Raw genomic sequence first — 21,397 nt, 5'->3', positions numbered from 1 at the left:
GCAATGACAAAGTAACAGTGAAAACACCACAAAAAGTACTCCACTCCAGTTTAGGAAAATAGATGGTATTTATCAGAATAAAATAAAACCAAAACGACAAAAATCCAATACGCATAATTCAAGATATCACTTTTTAAAGGTTTAAATGAGTCTCAATCCTTAAGAGTCAGTGGTGGTATACTTTTAACACAGTACGTGGGATGTGTAAAAAATAACGACGCATGGGGGCAGCAGAAGAGGAGTTGTTATGGAAAGTAAGGCGAAGCATCATATTTTCCAGAAAAGCAAAGAAGATGCGTTGTTTCTTTGTAGGCTGTGAGGTGATACATCGATTTCCAGGAGCACAGCCTTGGTTCCTCACTGCGATGCAGGGATATTTTGACACCCAGAGACGATGCGCTGAAAATACTGAACGCGCTGGTAGAAAGGAGCAGGCACTGCGTCGATCTGGTAGGCGATGCAGCGATTTCCCAGCCCCAAGACGGGTGCTGCTTTGATTTCGGCAGGCATTGCATCAATTTATCGACGCACAGGTATTTTCTCCTCTTTGGTGAAGTCTTTGTAGGCACCCACTTCAGAACAGGAGTAAAGCTCAATCCAAGCCCTTGGAGAGCACTTGTGGAGGAAGGCAGAGTCCTTGCAGCAGGGCCAGGGGCTAGCAGGGCAACAGCAGGAGAGCATTCCTTTTCAGCAAAGCAGTCCAGGTGAGTCCCGTGAACAGCCAGACAGTCCCTCTGACAGAGTCCAGTTGCAGATCCAGAAGTGTCTGATTTGGTGGGGCCACTGGTCCAGTATATATATATACACCCAAAAGTGCCTCTAAAGTGGAGGAAACTTCAAAGAGTGGTTTTGATGTGCACAAGTTCCCCTTTCAACACAGCCTTGTCTGCCAGGAGCCCCATGGGGAGTTAGCAGTTCACTGGCCTTTGAAGTGTAAGAGTGCCCCTCCACCCTTCCTGCCCAGGGAAACCCATATGTATGCAAATTAATGCAGATGCAGCTGTGTGTGCTGTAATTATGGTTGTCTGAGTGGAAGGGGAGCGGTCAACCAGCACAGACCAGATGTGTATTGGAGACAGACTATAAGGCACAAATGGCAGTAAGTGCAGAGAAATACCTACTTTCTAAAAATAGCATTTCTGAAATAGTAATGTAAAGTACAACTTCACTAGTAAGCAGGATTTCTTACTACCATTCCAACCATACCAAATATGACAAGTCTATTCCTCTTGGATCAGAAATTACCACTTAAAAGCATATAAGGGGATCTCTAATTCTGGCCTACAAGATTGATAGGCTTTACAGTAGTGAAAAACGACTATGGGAGTTTTTCATTACAAAGGACATGTAAAACTTAGAAGAGCATTTCCTGCCTTTTACTTACATAGCGCCCTAGCCTATGTGTCACGAAGGGTCTACCTTAGGGGTGACTTATATGGAAGAAAGGGAGACTTTGAGGCTTGGCAAGTAGTTTTGAATGCCAAGTCGAAGTGTCACTGAAACTGCACACACAGGCATAGCTGAGATGTGGTTAAGGGGATACTAATGTGGGTGGCAGAACAGGTGCTGCAGGCAGACTAGTAGCTTTTAATTTACAGACTCAAAGCACATCTAGTGCAATGTACTAGGTACTTATAGGTAAATTAAATATGCCAATTGCACATGAGCCAATGTTATGATGTTTTAGGGACAGAGGACATGCACGTTAGCACAGGTTAGAAGTGTTAAAGTGCCCCGAGTCATAAAAGCCAACAAAAATGAGGTCACAAAAAGAGGAGGAGGAAGGCAAAAATGTTGGGGTGACCCTTCAGAGAGGGTCATTTTCCAATAGCACCGTATATTTTAGTTCATAAATCTCTTGATAACTGATGTGTTTCTGCACCCTGAATGGACTATCCCAGCCTTCATGCTGTGTGTACAGTACTGAACACTGTAGAAAAAAAGATTTCTTGGAGGTAGTCCAAAATATACATTTCATATTGTAAATATATATTTCTCTTCCTAGCGAATTCTCAAGATATACATTTTCTACATATACGACAGGTTGATAAAGTGGTACTTTTAATTTATTCGGATGTGAAATAGTTACGACATTTTTGGAGTTTAACTATGTAACTACTCTGCCATCCTGTGGTATTTAAGAAGAATACACCGCACGCTGCTTGGCATCTCAATACTTCTAAAAAATAATATACTTTTTATGCACTGGGATGGGTTGTAACGGGGAGCAGACTGGGGCGGGATTAAAATACCACTGTGTGTGCACTGTCAAATCATACTATGTGAGCAAACATACATAACAGGCGCAGTACAGCTAACAGAAGTGCAAGCTTCCCTCGCATTCAGAACATGTAGATTATAAACCATCAATGCACAACACTACGAAATGACGCTTACTGTCGCCTAGTAAAATAAGCATTTTCACTTTGAAGAAGCACCTACAAACTTTGGTTATAATGAAAATCCTTCCAAGAATATTTTCAAAGAAGGAGCTTCATGAATATGAAACCTCTCTGATTCAGTCATATAATCATTAATCCTCCTCGTCCACAACTTTCTCTTAAGAAGAGACTCCCTATAGATAGGTCTGCCATTGCACCTTCTTGGAAACCCATTATAGGTGTGTGTTGGCCCCGGCTGGGCCCAGGGCACAAAGCACCAAGGTTGAGCAGCTGCACCGTGACATGAGGCATTTATTGGGCCCGGCACAAGCTCCTCTACTGCAGCTGTGAGCAAATATTCTTCTTTCGAATGCAGAAGGGTTATTGAAAGCTGGTTTGGACCAGGACTGATTTAAGTTTCAATGTACATAAAAGTCAGAAAGTGCTAGTTTCTTTAGTTTTACCGCTTGTGTCTTCATTGATCCATCTCTCTGGACCATCTTTAGTAGGCAACTGTTACGCAGTGCAGACTTCTGTGACATTAAAACACGTAGAATGCATCAGAAACATATCTCAGTTACTTGGCTTCGGACTACAACCCAGAGAGTCACCAGATGGTAAATAATAGGTCCAAGAGTAGAAAGGGATAACTACTTCAGCTTTTCGTGAGGGTGAACAAGCGCCCTAGCATGGCTGAAGTGTGCATTTGCAAAAGAGGTAAGTTCATCATGTGTACACCAACGCACACTGCGGCATGATACAGAGCAGGATACATGGTGTGGCTGGGTAAAGCAACCACTAATGTTGAACATTCAATTTACAATAAGTGCCCGCTACCAAAACTGGAGCAAAGCAAGTTACAAAGCCGACCGCATTGTAGGCCCCAAGTGAGGAAGCCACCTTATCTGGTGTGGTTCTTCTCCGCTCTGTGGAAACACTTCATCTGGCTGCCCAGGCAACGGTGCAAATGGAGTGAAGCAATAGATGGGGCAAAGCAAATTACAAAATAGAACACATTTTAGCCCCCAGCAGACGAAACTAGATAACTTGTTTGTTAACTCTTAGCAGTTAATAGCCAGGGTGCGCTACTAGAAGCGGGTGTAAAGGTAACAGATGGATGGGCTTCACAGGGCCCCAATTCTTCACACATTAATACAACATGTTGCGAGTGATACCTTTGCAATCCTAGAGGTCAGCAAGATAGGATCAAGGGCTGCGTCATCAGGGAGACTACCACAGGGGGGCCTTGTGACCAGACTTGAAGTCGCAGGGGCAGGTTGATTTTCCCTAACGCATTGTTGCAGGGTCTCAAGGGGAGAGTCCTAGGAGGAATACGGTGGGCAGTAGCTTCCCTTTTCCAGGGTGATGTGAGCGACAGCTGATTCAGGGCTAGAAGAGGGAATGACAACTGCCCTGGCTACTACTGTCTGCATCAAAAGGCTTCTTCCTAGTGGGAGGAGGGGCTACAAAGAGTAGGTAAGAATGGAGGGTCACTTGTGGGGACATAATGAAAGTTGTGTTTTTAAAGGTTTAATGATCAGAGGAGAACGGGGCTAAGACTGGAAATTAATCGGTGACACAAAATATCTGCAATGTTGGTGCGGTAGATAAAGCTTTGGAAGCTAAATACGTTTTTTTCCCACCACAGTTTTTTTTAACTTTTAGATGACATTTCTCTATTGAGAGAGAGTGGAATTGAAGGAAATTCTAAAAGGGAAAGAGAATCTCTCCAAATGCAAATTATAGAGAGAGCCAGGGCCTTTAGGATCTTAGAGAAATTACTGGGTTCACATGGAGAGTGAGGATAGAAGGTTAAGTCGGGGTGGACAATTTAAGTTTTTTTTGGCATGGGGCAGCAACCTCTACCCAGGGCCTACGTGTTTCACCCTCTCATATGCAGGGTGCCTATCTAAGGTCTGAGCAGCAACCAGACTAGGGATCGCCCAAATGGACTTGGGTCCATCTTTAGGAGCTCAAGAGCAACTGGGGAATGAACCTCAGTATAAAAAAAAAAAGATAGCCTCTTTTGGCTTAGACCGAGTAGGCGAAGACTCTGGGTCTTTCTCCTCGCGTTGCCAACCCTGATTTCTCTTCCACCACTTACCTCACTCACGTGTCTGTGTTCTTTCAAATCTATATGGCTGCTAGCCTCATCAACAATGGCTGCCCTTGCTCCAACTAATATTTCATCCACTCATTATCACTGTATTCATTTGACAGTATCCCTGCCTCGCACATGGTGTCATTTGGATTGCTCAGCCTTCAGTGATCACCCTACCGTCTTGCTGCAAATGCACACAGCACTCAGTCGCCTCTCTGGTAAGGACAGTGCAATGTTGTTGCCCACGTGTTCTAGTCCCTCCACACTTCCTGGCCCATTCCTAATAACCTACGATCTGGTTGCTTAAGTGTCCCGGTGGAGGTTTGGTCCATGTCAAGTGCATATACACTCTAGGTGCTTTAAAAGTGCCTTGAGGGTTCTAAATAAAAATTGCATGCGCCCTCTTATGTCTTCACATAACCACACTACTGAGTGCTAGGTCCCAAAAGGAGATTAAAGCACCTCTCTGGGAATCAGGTCCAACATTAAATGCTTCACATAAATACTTACAATACACAACACTTCCAACCACACACACATCGCACAGTGTACCTTGCTACCCATGTGGGCAAGCACCCCAGTGCCCCATACAGGTGTAGTAAGCTTTATATAAAAGCTACATCACAACTCTCCGGACCATACAGAGAAGAAAGTGTTGTACCAAATGTCCTCTTAAATATGTAAGCTGAAAGTAAGGACCACTGTTTTTAGTTGTAAATACAGGTAGCAGCATTGTGGGGTTTTACAAATATATTTAATCTACACCAGCACAAGCCTTACAATGTAATGCCTAATTTGCATTTTGGTATTGACAGGAAATCCAACACTTCCCATCTTGTCACACCACTGACAGTTTGCTGATCTCGGAATCCACCAACGTAACATCATAAAGGACACAGTACCAAAGAATAACCATATTGGGACAGAGTACAGAGGTGTAGATGAGTCTCATGAATGCTAGACCAAATACAAGGTGACCTGGAAGTCAATAAGTCCCAATTAAACCTAATCAAAGCCTTAAGGCACAGCACACTATCTTTCGAAGGAACACAATCACAGGAAAACATTTTATCTTTCTCTTTTACAGATTAAAAGGCGAGTCATCTAATTTTATTGACCAGCTGTCTAAGGTTACATTTGTGGTTACTCAATTACTCCTTGTCCATAGGGTCTCCACATTGGGAGCTACTATACCTCAGTTAAGTTTTTGGACATGTGTATTGGAAGTCACTGCTTCACATGGGACATTACAATGCAAGTAAGTAGTGGTAGGATATACTATATATATATATATATATATATATATAAATAAACAACAACATTCATGAAATTCTTCACAAACGACCGCACTCCGGGATCTCTTAGTTCAAAAAGATTCATTTATTGAGGCTCCATTATCTTAGTTTACAGCTCAACAATCACCTGCCAATGCGTTTCGGTCTGAGAGACCTTGATCACAGGCATTTCCGGTAAGGGGTTCCTGTTTCCACATTTATATCTCCAAATAACACATTTGAACCCAACATATTTCTAAATACACTTTAAAACTGCTTCTCTCTGCCTGTTAAGCTTAACAACTACACTCTGCACAACTAAAACTCGCCCATAATCTCCAAATGAATTCAATTATTGACTAGTGCACTATAAGCTTATAATGCTGCATTCTGGGAGTTGTAGTTACCGGCAAACAAAAATAATTTAACCAATATGTTGGTACACCTCATAAATGTGTGTTTGTGACATAATATCCGTTTCTCACCCCATGATAAAAAAACTAAATCATCAACCAAACTGAATATTAGCTGCAAGTGCTTCAAGATAGAACAAACAGTGTTTTTGTAATTATTTACAGTGGCTACCATAAGAAATTACAAATGTACAAATAATTCCTCATCCTGATTCATCCCCAGAGGGGTCAGAGTTCGAATCTCCATGATGTGTTTAGACTCTAATTGTCGTAGTCTCTTTTCTCTATCCCCTCCTCGTTCACTTATGGGGACATGGTCAATTGCATAAAAAGTCATTGTTTCCCATTGGCTATCATGTGCCAGCTCCATATGTTTAGCCTTGGCATAACTTCGGTCTGTGTTGATGGTGGCACAAATATGTTCAAGGATCCTTTTCTTTGTTTCACATATGGTGCTCCCAACATACTTTAAACCACATATACATACATACACACACACACATACGCACGCATATATGCATTTGTTTTCTTTATACTTTGGTGCCGTTCGACAAGTCTCTACAAACCTATCCAGTAAAAAGGTTCAACTATTTTGGGTTTGGAAAGGTATATGTTTCGTGCACCTCCGGAAAGTAGGAGCCCAAAAAACAAAGGGGGTTGGGACTCATAAAAGTGTCATTTTCCATTTTAATTCTCATACGATTTTTTCCCAAATAGGAAAAAATGCTGAAAGGAATTGCACCAACTTTGACCGGAAAGAAGATCTTTACTCAAGTAAGTGTATAAAAAAATAGGTGGGCTTGAAAGGGGTAAAATGTAGAGGTCGGACAATTAATCCAAATTGTAAAGAAATATTCAAATAGGATTGGATAAGGGAACTTTTTTTGCCCATCGATCATTTTCAGCCAGCAAACTCTTATACTGGCTGTTCAAAACTTAGGAAAAGTATTGTGGTCTCCATTGCAGAACTTGGGATCTCGGAAGAGAGAGCCAAAAGAGGACAGGAGTAGAATCCTTTACGCCTTTGGCTTCGGTGGTGGGATTGGTGATCCCAAAATAAAAACTGTTTTGAGATAGGGTTCACAGACCCAAGGGCAGGGTCTGCATCCCCTAGTGCCGCACCAGAGGTCAGCGAGCCATGGGTAAAGGAGTACAAACCCACAGCACGTGTCTTGGACTTGTAACTGCACCTTCCTCATGGTTTGTGCATCCAGAACGAGATTAGTGCACCCAGAAGGAAATCTGTGCACACATTGGACTATCCATGATAAGTCAAGGAGTCTGTATGGTTTGTGAACCCGAGGGCAGGCTCTACGAGCCCTTACAAATTTAAAAGGGCCTTGTACAGCAGAGGTGGGCTGCCCATATCTGGACGGGATCATGGCCCAGCCAGGTGACTATCAGTCTGTTAGGCCTTTTGAATTCTGAGTAGGGCAGCTAATCCGCAGTGGATGGGATAAGCTGAATTTGAGTGGGCATCAACCACATACATGTAAAATCAGGCCCCTAACTAAATGAGTAGTTGAGTGAGGGACTGCATGAAAAGGAGGTATGACAGGAGATACTTTGGCCTTTTAGGAAAAGGGTGTCAGAACAACCACTTCCCTCTAGTCTTGGTGGCTGGGGCTAAGCCAGAGTCCAGTTGAAGATCTGTCAAGCTGCCTTGCTTCTTTCTTATCCCCTCTACATTCCCCACCCCAAACCTGATAACCTGTGCTCTGGTTGCCTAACAGTGTCCCACTCGTGGTTTGCTTCTAGGTCAGCCCCGTCAAGTGTATATACTCCCTGGGTGGTTTAAAAGTGCCTTCAGGGGGTTGAGATAAACCGTATATATGCCCTCTCTCTCACGCCTTCCCACAACTGCACTATTGGGTGGCATCCCACAGGCAGACCTACTGAGTCATGCACCAACAGAAGGCCTAAAGTAGCCTGAGCCTGCTCTTCCTGTGGCAAGCTGTTGTGCACTCAACCTCAAAAGATGTTGGTTGACATCTTTTGAGCACCTCAAGCGCCGCAGTAGAAGGCACAACCCTCTTGCACAAACATTTACTATTTTCAATTTCTTTGTTGGTCTCTTGACTAGCTAGTTGGACCTAGGGACCTCACTTATCTACTCTGAGCCCCATGTGTTCCTAGGCACTTGCTACCTCATGCCATCTCACATTCAAAGCCTCCTTACCTCCATTGTACAACCATGTACACACTAACACTATCCCTTGCCTTGTAGGCAAGCATGAGACTGATAGCAGTAGTGCATGCTGTTTGTTACCTTAACCAATATAGTGAGCATTTATGTTTGCAAACATCTTTAACTTTAGGAGATAAAAAACAAACCATTATGGCTAGAAGGTTGTAAGGTCCTCTATTTTGGTTAACTAAAATCATACATCTTTGTCAATAACACATTGTTGAGATTTCTAGCTATTGTATCAGCAGCACAATACCCTTGCAAGTGATAGTGCACAACATAACAAAATAAAACACAGAAGAAACATAGGTCACCAACCTGTTCTCTAATAAGAGTTACTTATGTTCGATGAAAAGAATCCCAAGCCACTATTATTAGTGTTGTAATAATGACCATATTAGTCACGACTGCATTAATGAACACCTCATGAAATATTATTAGCAGTGATCACCTCATTTCATGAGGTGGGAATGCCAGCAGTAACATAAAAAAGGCTTTATCATTTTTAAATGTTTTAAATGAGTATTTAAAAAAAAACTGTAATTTGTTTAAAAAACAAAATGAGTAATACATAACAGCCAAAAAGGTAATTTACCTATGCAAAAGGCCCCCTAATGTTGAATGATTTATCAAATATTAACTTTAAATAGAACAGAACATATAGTGTGCACTTCTGAAACACACATTCACCTTAAAGTGCATCTTGGTCGTTGAAATAACAGGTGATTGTTGTTACCCAACTTAGTGGTTGGAGTGGCCGAATGAGAAATGAAATCGGAAATTCAACCATTTTTCTCCAAACATCAACTTATGAGATCTAGAAATAGACACTTTTTTCATCGAATATACACTTTTCAATTTTGGTAGACATATATTGATTCAAATTGTCATAAAGGTCTAATGTCGTGGGCTGGGCTGTACACACAACTACGTAAAGCTACCTGGAGAGCTACTATTAGCTCACGAGCTACTCACTGGGGAACCCCAACATAAAAACACAATGACATTACACAAACGCATTTCATTGCCACTTTGCCTTCTCTGCTGGGTGTTTTTTTTCTAATAACTGTCAGTGGCTGCGATCAATAGTGTTTCGTAAGAATAATAATTCTGTGAACATTACAGATTCATATTAAAATTATTTAGTGTTGAGATGTGGGCCCTACAGTGAAAACTGTATTGTGTTCTACAACAGTTTTGATTGTGTCCTGTTTTCTTTACATATCTCTTCTCAAAGCGTTCACTGGCTCATTGAATTGTGTAATGTGTATGGAGTATTGTACACTTTCTATTTCACCTGACTTGTTTACACTGTGAAATATATTTCATAGATATGAATAATTAAGAAAACCTTCTCTTGAGTTGGGCATCAGTCTGTTTCCCACATGTTTACCCAAAAAGTCTTAGCTGGCCACCTTACTTTCTGTAGTGGAATGATTACCTTGAGCACTGACTGCTAGGGATCCTAGGCACACACTCATTAGGAGAGTTGTGGGACCCAATGTCATTAGGCACTCCATGGTACCAGGCTGGATAAAGGTGTGAAATAAATTAAGACACTGATATTTTCAATATTGTCATGGACCTTGGACACTACCTCAAACATTATGTATGTAAGCAGATTTCTAAAGTATAAAGCAATGGGGCGCGTTTAAGGAGGTGGCTTGGGGGGGGGGGGGGTACAGAAAGAGCCTAGAGGATGTCCAGGTGGCTCGGTGAGGGGATGGGGAGGCTGGGCTGAGTCATGAGAGCTGGAATTACACAGCAACGAGACATAGCTTTTGTTTTCCCTATAGTGCCAACACACTACGGCGGCAGCTTCAAGACACCTGATAAGAATTAGAGATCATAGGAAGTTAGAAAGCTTTGTTAAAGAGGACGTCTTTCAGGACAATTACAAACGACAGATCTTTGAAGACTCAAACATATGAATGAAGTGACGCCTTTGATTGGATCCCATGTTCAAACGTTTTCGCCATTACCTGCACAAGTGCTCACTGCAAAGCCCACTCTCTTCTGCGCCCTATCAAAGATGACGTAGAAGCCTTCCATAACTGTAGCACCAACCACTAGAGCCCCGGTCGAAGGGGATATGCCAAAGCGGTAGCAGTCCATGGAGCCCTGGACTGATAGTATGTACTGGATGTAAAGCTGGAAAGTAAACAGTTGATCAAATATTACAATGGAAATCTTAAAAACACAATTTCACTCTAGTTATTCCAAGTACAGTAAATAATGGAGACGGTGCAATGAACTAATGCACTGCATAGAATATCAAGCTGGCCATTTTGTCTGCATAGCTCCCAAGAGCAAGAGACCCAGTTTCTGAATCAACATGCGTGCTTTAAAACAATTCCAAGGAGCTTTTAAGTAGCAAAAGGATTATATGCAAGGATTAAAACAGAATGTGGCTCATGTTCATGCGATTAGAAAAATGTAGCGAATCAACTTCTTTGATTTTTTTTTTTTTTTGTATGCCTTAATTTTGCACTTAGGCGCAGGCTGAATACACCAAGTGTTGGCTGCGCAATTTCATATGTTGGGGGAATTTGGTCTAATTGAGGTTAAACTCATGCTACCTGTACTGCACAGGATACATAAAATTCTCAAAATTAAAAATTTGTGATAGCTGTGCTGGCTCTCCGTATCGAGTGGGTACTTTAAGTTGTTGGCCTGGCCGACAATGTCGTAGATCACAATTTTTGTCCCCATCTATGTGACAAAGTTGCAAAAGCAGCGGCAAGAAGAAAGCCATGATTATTAGTGGTCCCAAAGTTTAAGATGTCTAAAACCTTGAAAATGTAATTTTGGATGTATATTAGCCATTTAAGTCCAAATGGTAAAAAAAAGAGAATCCGTTCATTTTGTTGTATGCACTCATCGTGGACATCCTCTTCGAAATACGATAATAATTATGGGCCTATGTCCTGCTCGTTAGTAATTATAGACAGTCGTGGGTCTATATGTTTTGTAATCAGTCTTTCGCGGGAGAAATCACAAAACACTGGAATTAAATTGCAGTAGCAATTCGGACCTTAACAAAATTAGAGCAAACATCAGTGGTTCATTTTTATTTTATTGCGAGGCAATTGCTTACTGTTTATAGGGACAGCACCGGTCTTCCCATCTCCATGGGGTATAAATGTTCCATACTACAAAATCGAAGGCTTATCTGATCCTTTCATTTTTTCCCAGTGTAACTTTTCTCACTTTATTCCAACTTTCTCTCTCCTTTGTATGTGTTACTTTGTTCTCTTAGTTGATGCACAGACAAGGGCGTAACCCCTATGAGGTCGATGATAATAGTGCTTGCAAGAGAGTGACTAGCACAGCAGGATTAAGTCTTGCAAACACAGTGTTTGTGTCATTTAAACTGTACATTATTGCAGTATCCGCTTGTTTGCCAAATATAAGCAATTTATTGAAGGGCTTTCCAGTATCTCTTCGATATGATGGATACCTATGTGAGCCTTCATTAGGCACAAGGTTTTGAAGAAAGCCGGTGTTGTGATGTCATTGCTAAGGAGGAAGATTACAGGAAGCATGTTGTGGGGGACATCCTGAACCAACACTGAAAATCTCTGGCCGACTAACAATTGGCATTTGTAAAACCCACTTAACCCTGCAAGTAGGAACCTGTAGGTGCCTACTGATGCTTCGGAAATGTACTTAATCAATCTGGTACATAATATACACAAAACAACAATTAAAAATTTACAGATGGAACATAACATAAGTATATTGTGAAGCCAGTTCCACAATACGTCATGTCTACACTTCACAGTTTATAAAAGGAACGACAAGCCAGAGAAAAAATCAATACAACAAAAATAATAACGTGAAGTCACTGATACTACTGACCGGTGGTTTGATGGTGATCCGGAAACTCTGGCTGGAGTTCACCCCTCTTAGGTAGATGGAGATTTCAGGGAAATAAGTCCATGGCTTCTCCGCTTTATCCCAGCATGCAAGCTGGCCGCCAGTCCAGAAATCGCTTACAAAGCCCCGGATCTGTTAATGATCAAGGACATTGTACTTCCTTTAAACCAACTCTCAGGCTCTTCAACAGAAACTCTAAAGCCTCACCATTAAATATAATGGTAAATAAATTGAGCAGAAACATAATGGAGTTGTTTGTTTGGGTTCCTGATAAGCTGAACATGCAAAATATTTCCTACTATTATGGGGCAAAACGTGGCTCAATGCCTGGTGTGCTCTCCAGTTAAGAGTGTTGCTAAATAACAGAATTGTATGAAAACCTACAAGACTTCATATTTCCAGCCCCTCCACCAACTTCTTGTATAATCCTTATGTGACATTCTAGCCTTCATCAGGAAACAATGGTAAAAGAGCAGCTAAAACATATCCCGACATACTACTTAAACACATTGGTCAAGTTGCCGGCTTACACAGTAGTAAGCATATATGGATTGTTACAGTTCAACAATTAGAATTTTCTTTATCCACACATTTGAAACAATTTCACGTGGGACATCTGAAAAGGTTTTGAATGAAGTGTAATTTAAACATTTCTAATTATCTGTAATTTAAAACAAACTAGGTGATCCATAAAAAAATCATGTGAGCTAAACTATGTGTGCACATATTTAGGTCTAGCCTAGAGACAGCTTTAATGGTATCATCAGTCTCAGGAAATAACAAATCTTAATTAAAAATAACTGCACAGAGGAGATTTGGGCCAGTTCCCTTTCTCTAGAAGTGTGCTTAGCTGTCAAGCACTTCTGCTTCCGCCCATCACAGAATACAGCATGGGCTGGTGGTCAGCCAACATCAGCCAATGGTTTTTGAACACGTGCGCATGATGCCTGATCATATGTGCACATATGCCTAAGAACGGAGTGCACTTAAGTGCCAGGGATAGTTGGCTAATACTTTACCAGTATCTTTTTCTTTCTATTCGTTATTATGTTAAGTTCTCATGCATTAGACAGCACAAGCTCTGTTTTCGAAAGACCTTTTATTGGCTTCCCAAAAACGTACAGTAGGCTTACACCTTACAAATACTTTGATACTCTTACTGGTTTACTATATTGATGGCTTATCATTTTCTTCTTCGGTTAGTCCTTCCCCCTTAGCACAGCCTCTTTACCATCCTTTTTATTGGCTGACTTGCATCTTTCCATGGACCCCTTTATGTAACTACTACTACTTTTACGTCAAGCACGCCATGAGAGTGCATTCATTTTTAAGCTCTCTCCCTCGTGTGTGTCACTACTCATGCTCCAAATAGTGGTCTCGCTCATGTGCTGCACGCTCTCCCTCGTGTGCTTCTCCCCAGCCATCTGCACTCTGTATTGCTCTCTCACTCATGTACTTCTCGTTTAGACTCCCGTGTGACTCACTGTTGTCTTGGATGCTGACTGGCTTTCCCTTCTTTTCCCACAGAGCGCTATTTCTATTTTATCCCCTCTGTTCACCCCTGGTTACTCCCACAAAACATGCTTGCCCACAGTTTAAAAAAAAAAAAAAAAAAAAACATTGGGGAGGGTGCAGCAGAAAATTGGTAACAGCTGCTCTGCTTTAATAAAACGGGGGAAAAAAAGCAAAAAAAAAAACAAAAAGCTTTCACACTGCTCCAATTTGTTTTTTAAATTTACCATTCGAGCTTGAATAAGTAAATAATAGAACCAAAACGGTGCCAGTGTAATTTCGTAGGTGCACACATTCAAGCGTATGGGATGAAGTGGCCACCAGGAGCAGCTGCCTCGTTGTACCTTTGTGACTGATGCGGCACAGCATTAAAAAAAACTGTTTTACTAATGCTGTACACCAGTGGTTCCCAACCTTTTGATCTCTATGGACCCCACTTTATCATTACTGGAACCTGGGGAGCCCCATGGAAGCATTATTGGAATATGAGGCCCCCCACCTACGTCATTACTCAAAGCTGGGGACCTAATCTGTTAATATTTAATATGCTAAGCAGTTGGGGACCCCCTCAGGAGGCTTTCTGGACCCCCAGGGGTCCCAGGACCACAGGTTGGGCACCACTGATGTAGTCATTGGCAAAGTCGATGGGTTCCGAAGGCAAGACCTTTTGGCTTTGCCTGTGGTAGGTTATCTAGTCATGCTTATTAGTTGTTTGTTATAAGATTATATTAAATCAAAGTCAAACATACTTTATCTTTTGGCCAATAACAGTTGTACGTTCCAATGATGTGCCTTACAAATAAAAAGTTACTATATTTATTGTACATACTCATGCCTGCTCGGAAGCAGCTATAATTTTCTAATACAGTTTTATGCAATGATAAATCTTCAAGATTATGGAATGGATAGTTCTCCAGTAAGAGCAAAACAGTTTAATGTGCTAAAATAGCGCTTCAAACATTGAAGGTGACCAAAAGGATTATTAAATGATACTCTACCAAGGAATGTGTTTCTTTAGGAGGCTCTTCTGTCACTCATTTAGACAAAGAGCAAACCATAACAATGCCAAACACCAGAATTAAAACCGAATTACTTCTAAATTGTTCTCTTATTTAATGTGCAGACTTAGATTACGTGTACCAAAGTATCCAATGTGCTCGTAATTCTGACAAAGTAGTCAGTAGGGGAGGTTTGTTACTTTTCAGTGAAGATGAGTTGGACTCACCTGCCCCGGGGTTTAGGAAAGTGTTTAGGGAAATGAGAAGGATACAGGAGATCACTGCATCTGGGTATAGATTTAATGATGCCAATTTCTTTATCTATTCAATAGGATCAGTCAACATCTCTAGAATATCTTATATATTTTCCCTTTTCTGGAAATGCAGCGGGGATTTGCAGAAAGCACAACTCCAGACGCTTAACACAAATACCTTTGAAAAGACATTTCCAACAAACCCGGATATTTTAACTGATATACAATGTTCTCATCTGCAGTTCATAGATTATTCTGCAGTGCCGATGGACAGGACAGGATGGGGGCCTCCATATTTAACAAAGGGCAGATGAGACTGTCCTCTTCGCAAGGTACTAGCTATCATTAGTGAAGCAACCACCAGTGAAGCACTCCTTGGTCCCAGGAGCGTAAGAGGCCCACTGCATCACAATTATGAATGTCTTAAAAAAAGGGGCATTAGCACTCACTTTCCCTGCTAGTGTTAGGGCCGAGGGCGGCCCTGCTGCAAAGAGGGGCAACACGCTGGAGCTCAATTGTTTTCTGAAAGGGGCAGAGGGTGGCTTTGATTGCAGGCTGGAATACATGGTACAAAGTCCGCAAGCTGTTGGATGTAAAACAACAAAGTATATACACCTCTCTGGCATTCAACGCCATTTCCAATAATATCTTACGATTCCATCTGCGGTTAATGGGAACAATCTTCTCTTAATAAATTGGGGGATTTCTATTCAACAGATCAGCTTTGCTCTTTTGGTGAGTTTCAACAGGATTATGGTTAAGGACACCATACCTTCTTCAAGTATCTACAATTAAAAGATTTTCTGAATGGAATTAATCAGGATATTATTTATTTGGAGAAGGTCCCCCTGCTGGACATTATTTTGTAGGGTGTTTGTATAATCGGCTCCATTTATAAGACTTTAATAAATACTGTACCCGATGACCTAGAGCATCAGGAAGCTACTTGGATACGGAATCCAGGGGAGTAAGATGCAGATATACAAACAGCTATAGCAATAGGAAGGAAGGTGCTCCTCTCATCTAGTTTGCAAGCAAAGCATTATAAAGCTCTTTAGACTATTTCACTCCCGCTAAGCTCTTTGGATGGGGGTAAGAGGGAGAATGATAAATGTCCCAGATGAGGGGAAGGCCCAGCAGATACGCTGCATAGGTTTTATATTTGTATTAAACTGCAGTATCTCCAGAAGGGAACAGAGTCATATTGGAAACAAATACTTGGGCAGGAGATCCGAATTACCCCCTCTAATATGCTTCTTGGGTAGGAGCAATCTTTTGAGGGTGAACTAACGGAGGTGTACCTCATCTTTAGCTCACTTGCAATAGCTCGCCTCCTTATTACAAAGGTGTGGAAAAATGCTGAGCCTCCTACAATTTATCTTCTGGTTTGGGTGTTTATTGCCCATCTATAACCTGGAAAGATTTAAATGAAAATAGCATGAAACTGTGCAAAACATGAACAGTAGTCAATGGCTGTGGCAACTGGGATCTGGTCAAGATTTGAGGTTGACTGTGATGGAGTAGGGAGCGTCAGATTCGCCAAGTAGATTGGCCTGCTAGGGTTTGGAATTAGAGAAGTTCGAAAAGATTTCCAAGTCCCAATCTGATAAGGAATGTTGTTTTTTTTCCAAGGAAGAATCCTTCTACCTGCCAGACAAACCAGAAATTCAATCTGACTCTGTGGAACTGCTGGTAGAATACGTTTCATGGTGAGTCCCCTTGAAACTCTGGAACCAAGGTTTTTTTAAAAAGTTCCCAAATTTCGTTTTTGCGCCCAAACAGCCACAGTAGTACACTTCCAAAGCCCACAAAGACCTCGGGGACAGCACATTTAGAGACTCTCAGGGTGACAGGCAGAGGGTAACAGCAAAGTCCAGTCCATTTCCAGTTACCACTGATCAGCTAGTATTCTTTACAGGAATGTCTGCTTCAACTTGGTTATGCAGCCACACTGGGATTAGCCTTACGATCCTAAGAGATCTTTCGGTCCTTGGATTTCATTGATTTCACGTGAAAGGGGGTTCAACCTCCTCAGGTGCTCACAGGTCACAAAAGCAAAGTGCAGCAGGTTCAGTCTACCTAGTATTCTTTCACAAAGTTAGCAGCATTCTCATGAAGGTGCCTTGAGGTACCACATTTATGCTTGGCTCCAGCTAGTGGAGGTGTTGAGTCCTGAGCACTACCGAACTAATGAGGTTCAATAAGGTACAAGTTCCTGGGGGCAACCGCACCCATTATTCAGTAGTTCCTGTTTGTCTTATTGTAAATAGGCCCAAAAACTCTGCTTACCGAGGCATTTTGAAGATGGTGAAGTCTTTCACCACACTAAACTTGGGTTCTAGAAGGCTGGGGGGACGTGTGGGAGTGTCTTACCCACATCCAACATTCAGTTTGAATGAGGCACTTTAACCACAACAATCCCAGAAACAGAGCCTGGTAGGACAAAAGTAGGTTTATTCATCAGGCACAGGGGATAGATACCCAAGAATAGTCTTGGAATCCTGTTCTCTCCCTTTCAAATGTGACCCAAGTTTTACAGGTGGCTCAACACACCTGTCAGGCAGGAATAGACAGTGTGACATCAACAGGATTCCCACAGCTCCCACTCAGAATATCCTGTGTGCATTATCTCTGCCCTTTCTGGTCAGCCTATTTGCTTCTGGGAGGAATTTCACACCTTTTTCCGGGCTTGAGCACAGGCTGGAAGCAGGCAAAGGCTCATGCTAATTATCCCTCTGAGATTTCAGGTAGGTAAAGGGTAACTTTCTAAACGTTACTCTTCTATAATATTTATTACAAATCTGACTTCATCACAATTCGATTTTTAATAACTAGAAAAATAATCAAACCACTATTTTTTTAATAGTGTTTCCTATTCCGGAGATAGCAGTATTGGTAATTTAATCTGTACTCTGGTTTTCTACAGAGGGCAGACAGGCCTGCCTCAGTGAAAATATATTTTCATGGGAACATTAATTTTTCTACCTTATGGGCCCGCAATACTTATATAGGGCTGACGTAATATTAAAAAGGGAGGATTTTACACTTCAGTTTTTACATTGCAGCAGTCAAGCTATAATGGTAGTCTCGAAGCCATGTTTCCCTTTTTGACATTAGTAGATGTCGATTTATACATGTTTTAGAGGTTAGAGCAGATACTGGGCACTGGACAACAGTTTGAAAAGTTTAGAAACCAGCAAAAAATGAGGATGATGATGTAATGCAAAAAGAGGCAGTGTCTCCCAGTTACCTGTTGATCAGTTTATACAATAAATGTAGGAGTTCAACTCAATACATTCGTAACTAGATGTCTTGTGAATAGTCATTGCACCTAAAGGACTCACCTACACTTGTACCCAAGGAAAGCTGTGATTGGGTAGTGGAAAATGGTCCTTCTCATGCTCAAGCAGCCTCACCACAGTCTTCTGTGACACTTGAAGTCTTTGTCATAATACAAAAGTATAGGGCGTTTATTTAATAGAACCATGAAGTGACCATCAGGTCACCTAATGGAGGCCCAGGAAACGCTGGATCAAGTCAATCACTTTTTTCTAGTTAAGATAACCCAAACAAGGGATTTCTTCGAAGAAGTTCAAACTGTGGACCCAGTAGGAGGTTTTTGTTCCCTGCAGTTACTATTTTTTCCCCACTGGAGATCTTTTGTTAACATTAACTTAAACATGTTTATGGTTTCCAGCCCTACTCTGTCAATCCAGGCTCTCATTATGCACTTTAAGTCACTGATCGGTGGCCTAGTTTCCATCCTCATACTGCATCATTTAACGTAGTAGTACATGGATCTGGCATAGCACAATATAATGGCCTAAAAGTGCTGCATCAATGGTGGTTTACTGTGCAATGCAAGTAACAGCAACTCCAGTCAACCTATGCAAGCTTCACCCATCCAAGGCCGTTTTCTTAAGTCTTGTCATATAAGCATGTGTGTGTGATTCTATTTCTTCAGCTCAAACAGTGCACATATTGTTTTTTGCATTGTGATGTTGGTCCTGTTTGTATTGTTAACAGCTGTTCTTTTACTCTCCACAATTTCAGGAATTTTTATCACCAGCTTTTGACTGGAGGTTTTTTAAGGTGGTATTTCCCATTATTTTTTCATGATCACTCATATTTGTAATGCGGTGTTAGTTACCCCCAGTTATCCAGGATAGTAGAAATCCAGTGGCCACTGGATTACCAGTAACCCGGTGTTGCGGTTACAGCAGAAACCTACCTTGGGTGATAACTTGCCTTTTGGGCGACCAAGAGGCACTCTGATGGCTCTCCCAAGTCCAGCAGACTCGGGTGCAACTTTGAGTGACGGGTCCTGGTCCCAGGTGCTAAACAGCATTGAGGAGAGGCGATCTGGCAATCTGTGCTACCTACTCGCACCAGTAGGCTTCTTGCTCTGTTGTGGCCATGTACAGTGAACAGAGGGGTCAGCTGATTGACTTCTCACCAAACAGGACACAACAGATGGTCCTCTCTCTCACTAGCCACCAGGTGCAGCTGCTTTTTGCCAGTTCAAAGGTGCAGCAAGGCAGTCCTCCGGGCCTTCTTCCAGTCAGTAAAGATCAGAAATCTGGGTGCCTGGAATCTTATTTATCTTCAGAAAATGCATCCAGGGTAGGATGCGGCTGTTAGTCGATCGGCTACTAGGTTCCCTCCCTCCTGATGACTAATTCTGGAGAAGTGTGGCATCTGGCTAGCCCAGGATGCGCCATTCTGACTACTCGCTCCATGGCAAGACCCCTCTCTCGACACTCGGAACTCCAAGCCCAACCCCCAGAGGTGTGGCTACCAAAGGGCTACACGCCCCTGGAAAAAAATGGTTTGACAAGTGGCTTCTCCACTCCTGTCCCCAGTGCCAGCTTGTCTGTCTAGACAATAGAGTGGCCCTCTCCTAAGTATTGACCATTTGCCCTTCAAAGGCAGCTTCTCCTTTGAAGCTCGTCTTTTGGGCTAACACCCATGTGGCTTCCTGCAGAAGGGAGCCAACACCTCTCTTCTATGCAGGCCAATATTGTGTCCTTTCCTGTGAGTTGTTAGCCCGTCTCCCCAGATGGGCAAAAAGCTGCCTGCAGGACAAACCCCAAGTACAGCAGTAAACATGCCCTGGAAACCTTGGGCAACTTAAGTGGCAGCTTCTAAAGTTGCACTTTGCCCATCAGTGACATTAAATTTGATTTAACCGTTGAATCTGATTTAATGAACCAATTATTTTGACACCAAACAGTGCCAACCTTAGTAGGCCCCTTCAGAAGTAAGCAGGGCTAGGGTGCCAGCCTGTAATTCTGTACTTGCTAATAGGGCTACTGCCTTTCCACGGTGAAAACAATTTAAGGTTTTTACTGCTGGAACATGTAAAAGTACAGGTTCAACTTTTTAATGTACAGCACCTGGCCATGGGGCTTATGAGGATTAGTCATTATTTTAATAGGCAAAGACGAGTTAACATTTTAAAACTGCCCTTCCAATCTGCAGCAGTAGACTAGGATCCAAGCTTTATCTTGTTGTACTAATAAGGGCACGACCCTAGGCACCTCTGGTACCATAGACTAGGGACTTACAAGTAAGTCAGGTTATGCCAGTAGGCGCCAAGTCAATTAAACAAACACCATTTTAAGGGTCAGAGCATGTGCACAGAGTCCCCTTTAGTAGGGCTCATGTCATTACACAGTACACAGCAGTCAAAATGGGGGCAGAAAATAAGGGGGTACACCTGCAAAAAGCATGTTTTCTTCTACTACGGGTGAGAGACCTGTGACAGTTTTCACAATTCTCTCTGCTATATGAGCAATGACATCCAGAGGTTGATAAGTAAGAATTGGGACGTGTTGAATCTGGGGAACACAACATGTATCCTGAAACCTCTGTATTTAAAATGGGAACTTCTATCAAAGATCAATTAGTACACAGTTATGTGCCCAGTCAGTCAACACAATTGTGCCCTCGCAGAGATCTGAGGCTTGCCAAATATTAAAGGCATTCAAAGATCCGATACATGAGGTATCTGTAAATTTGTCATTGAAAAGGGTGACATTCATATGCCAAACATCACAGTGAAATCAGAGATTACACTAACTGTAGGCCACAAATGAGGTATATGCAATTTTTCATCCACATGAACAGGAATATATTGGGATGACCACTAGAGAATTTAAGATACGGATTACAGAATATAGATTAGCAATAAGATTATGGAAGGAGGCAGCACTGTTAGGCATTTTGTTGAGAAAAACCACTAGGAGAACGATATTAAACGGGTGTTCATTGAGAAATTGAATCCTAACCCTAGGAAATATGATATAGCTGAAAGATTGCTGTTAAAGAACAAAGACTGATTTACCCAACAGGGGCCTCAGAATGGGCTGAATGAAGAGAGAGGGAGAGGAAAACA

The 21,397-nt window shown here is 42.0% G+C and overlaps 1 protein-coding gene across 1 annotated transcript in view; it reads right to left on the bottom strand.

Annotated features, from left to right (window-relative positions):
* BACE2 (beta-secretase 2) overlaps positions 1–21,397 on the bottom strand; it is a 213,070-nt gene that overhangs the window by 17,701 nt on the left and 173,972 nt on the right. Inside the window, exons 7-8 of the mRNA XM_069202588.1 lie at positions 12,219–12,368; positions 10,340–10,508 (exon numbers count right to left, since the gene is read on the bottom strand). Coding sequence (XP_069058689.1) covers positions 10,340–10,508; positions 12,219–12,368 — 319 coding nt within the window. The remainder of the gene's footprint in view (positions 1–10,339; positions 10,509–12,218; positions 12,369–21,397) is intronic.

The sequence above is a fragment of the Pleurodeles waltl genome, chromosome 8 (genome assembly GCF_031143425.1).
Source record: "Pleurodeles waltl isolate 20211129_DDA chromosome 8, aPleWal1.hap1.20221129, whole genome shotgun sequence".
Classification (NCBI taxonomy): domain Eukaryota; kingdom Metazoa; phylum Chordata; class Amphibia; order Caudata; family Salamandridae; genus Pleurodeles; species Pleurodeles waltl.
The sequence above is the reverse complement of the archived record's forward strand: the minus strand, read 5'-3'. Positions and strand labels throughout refer to the sequence as shown.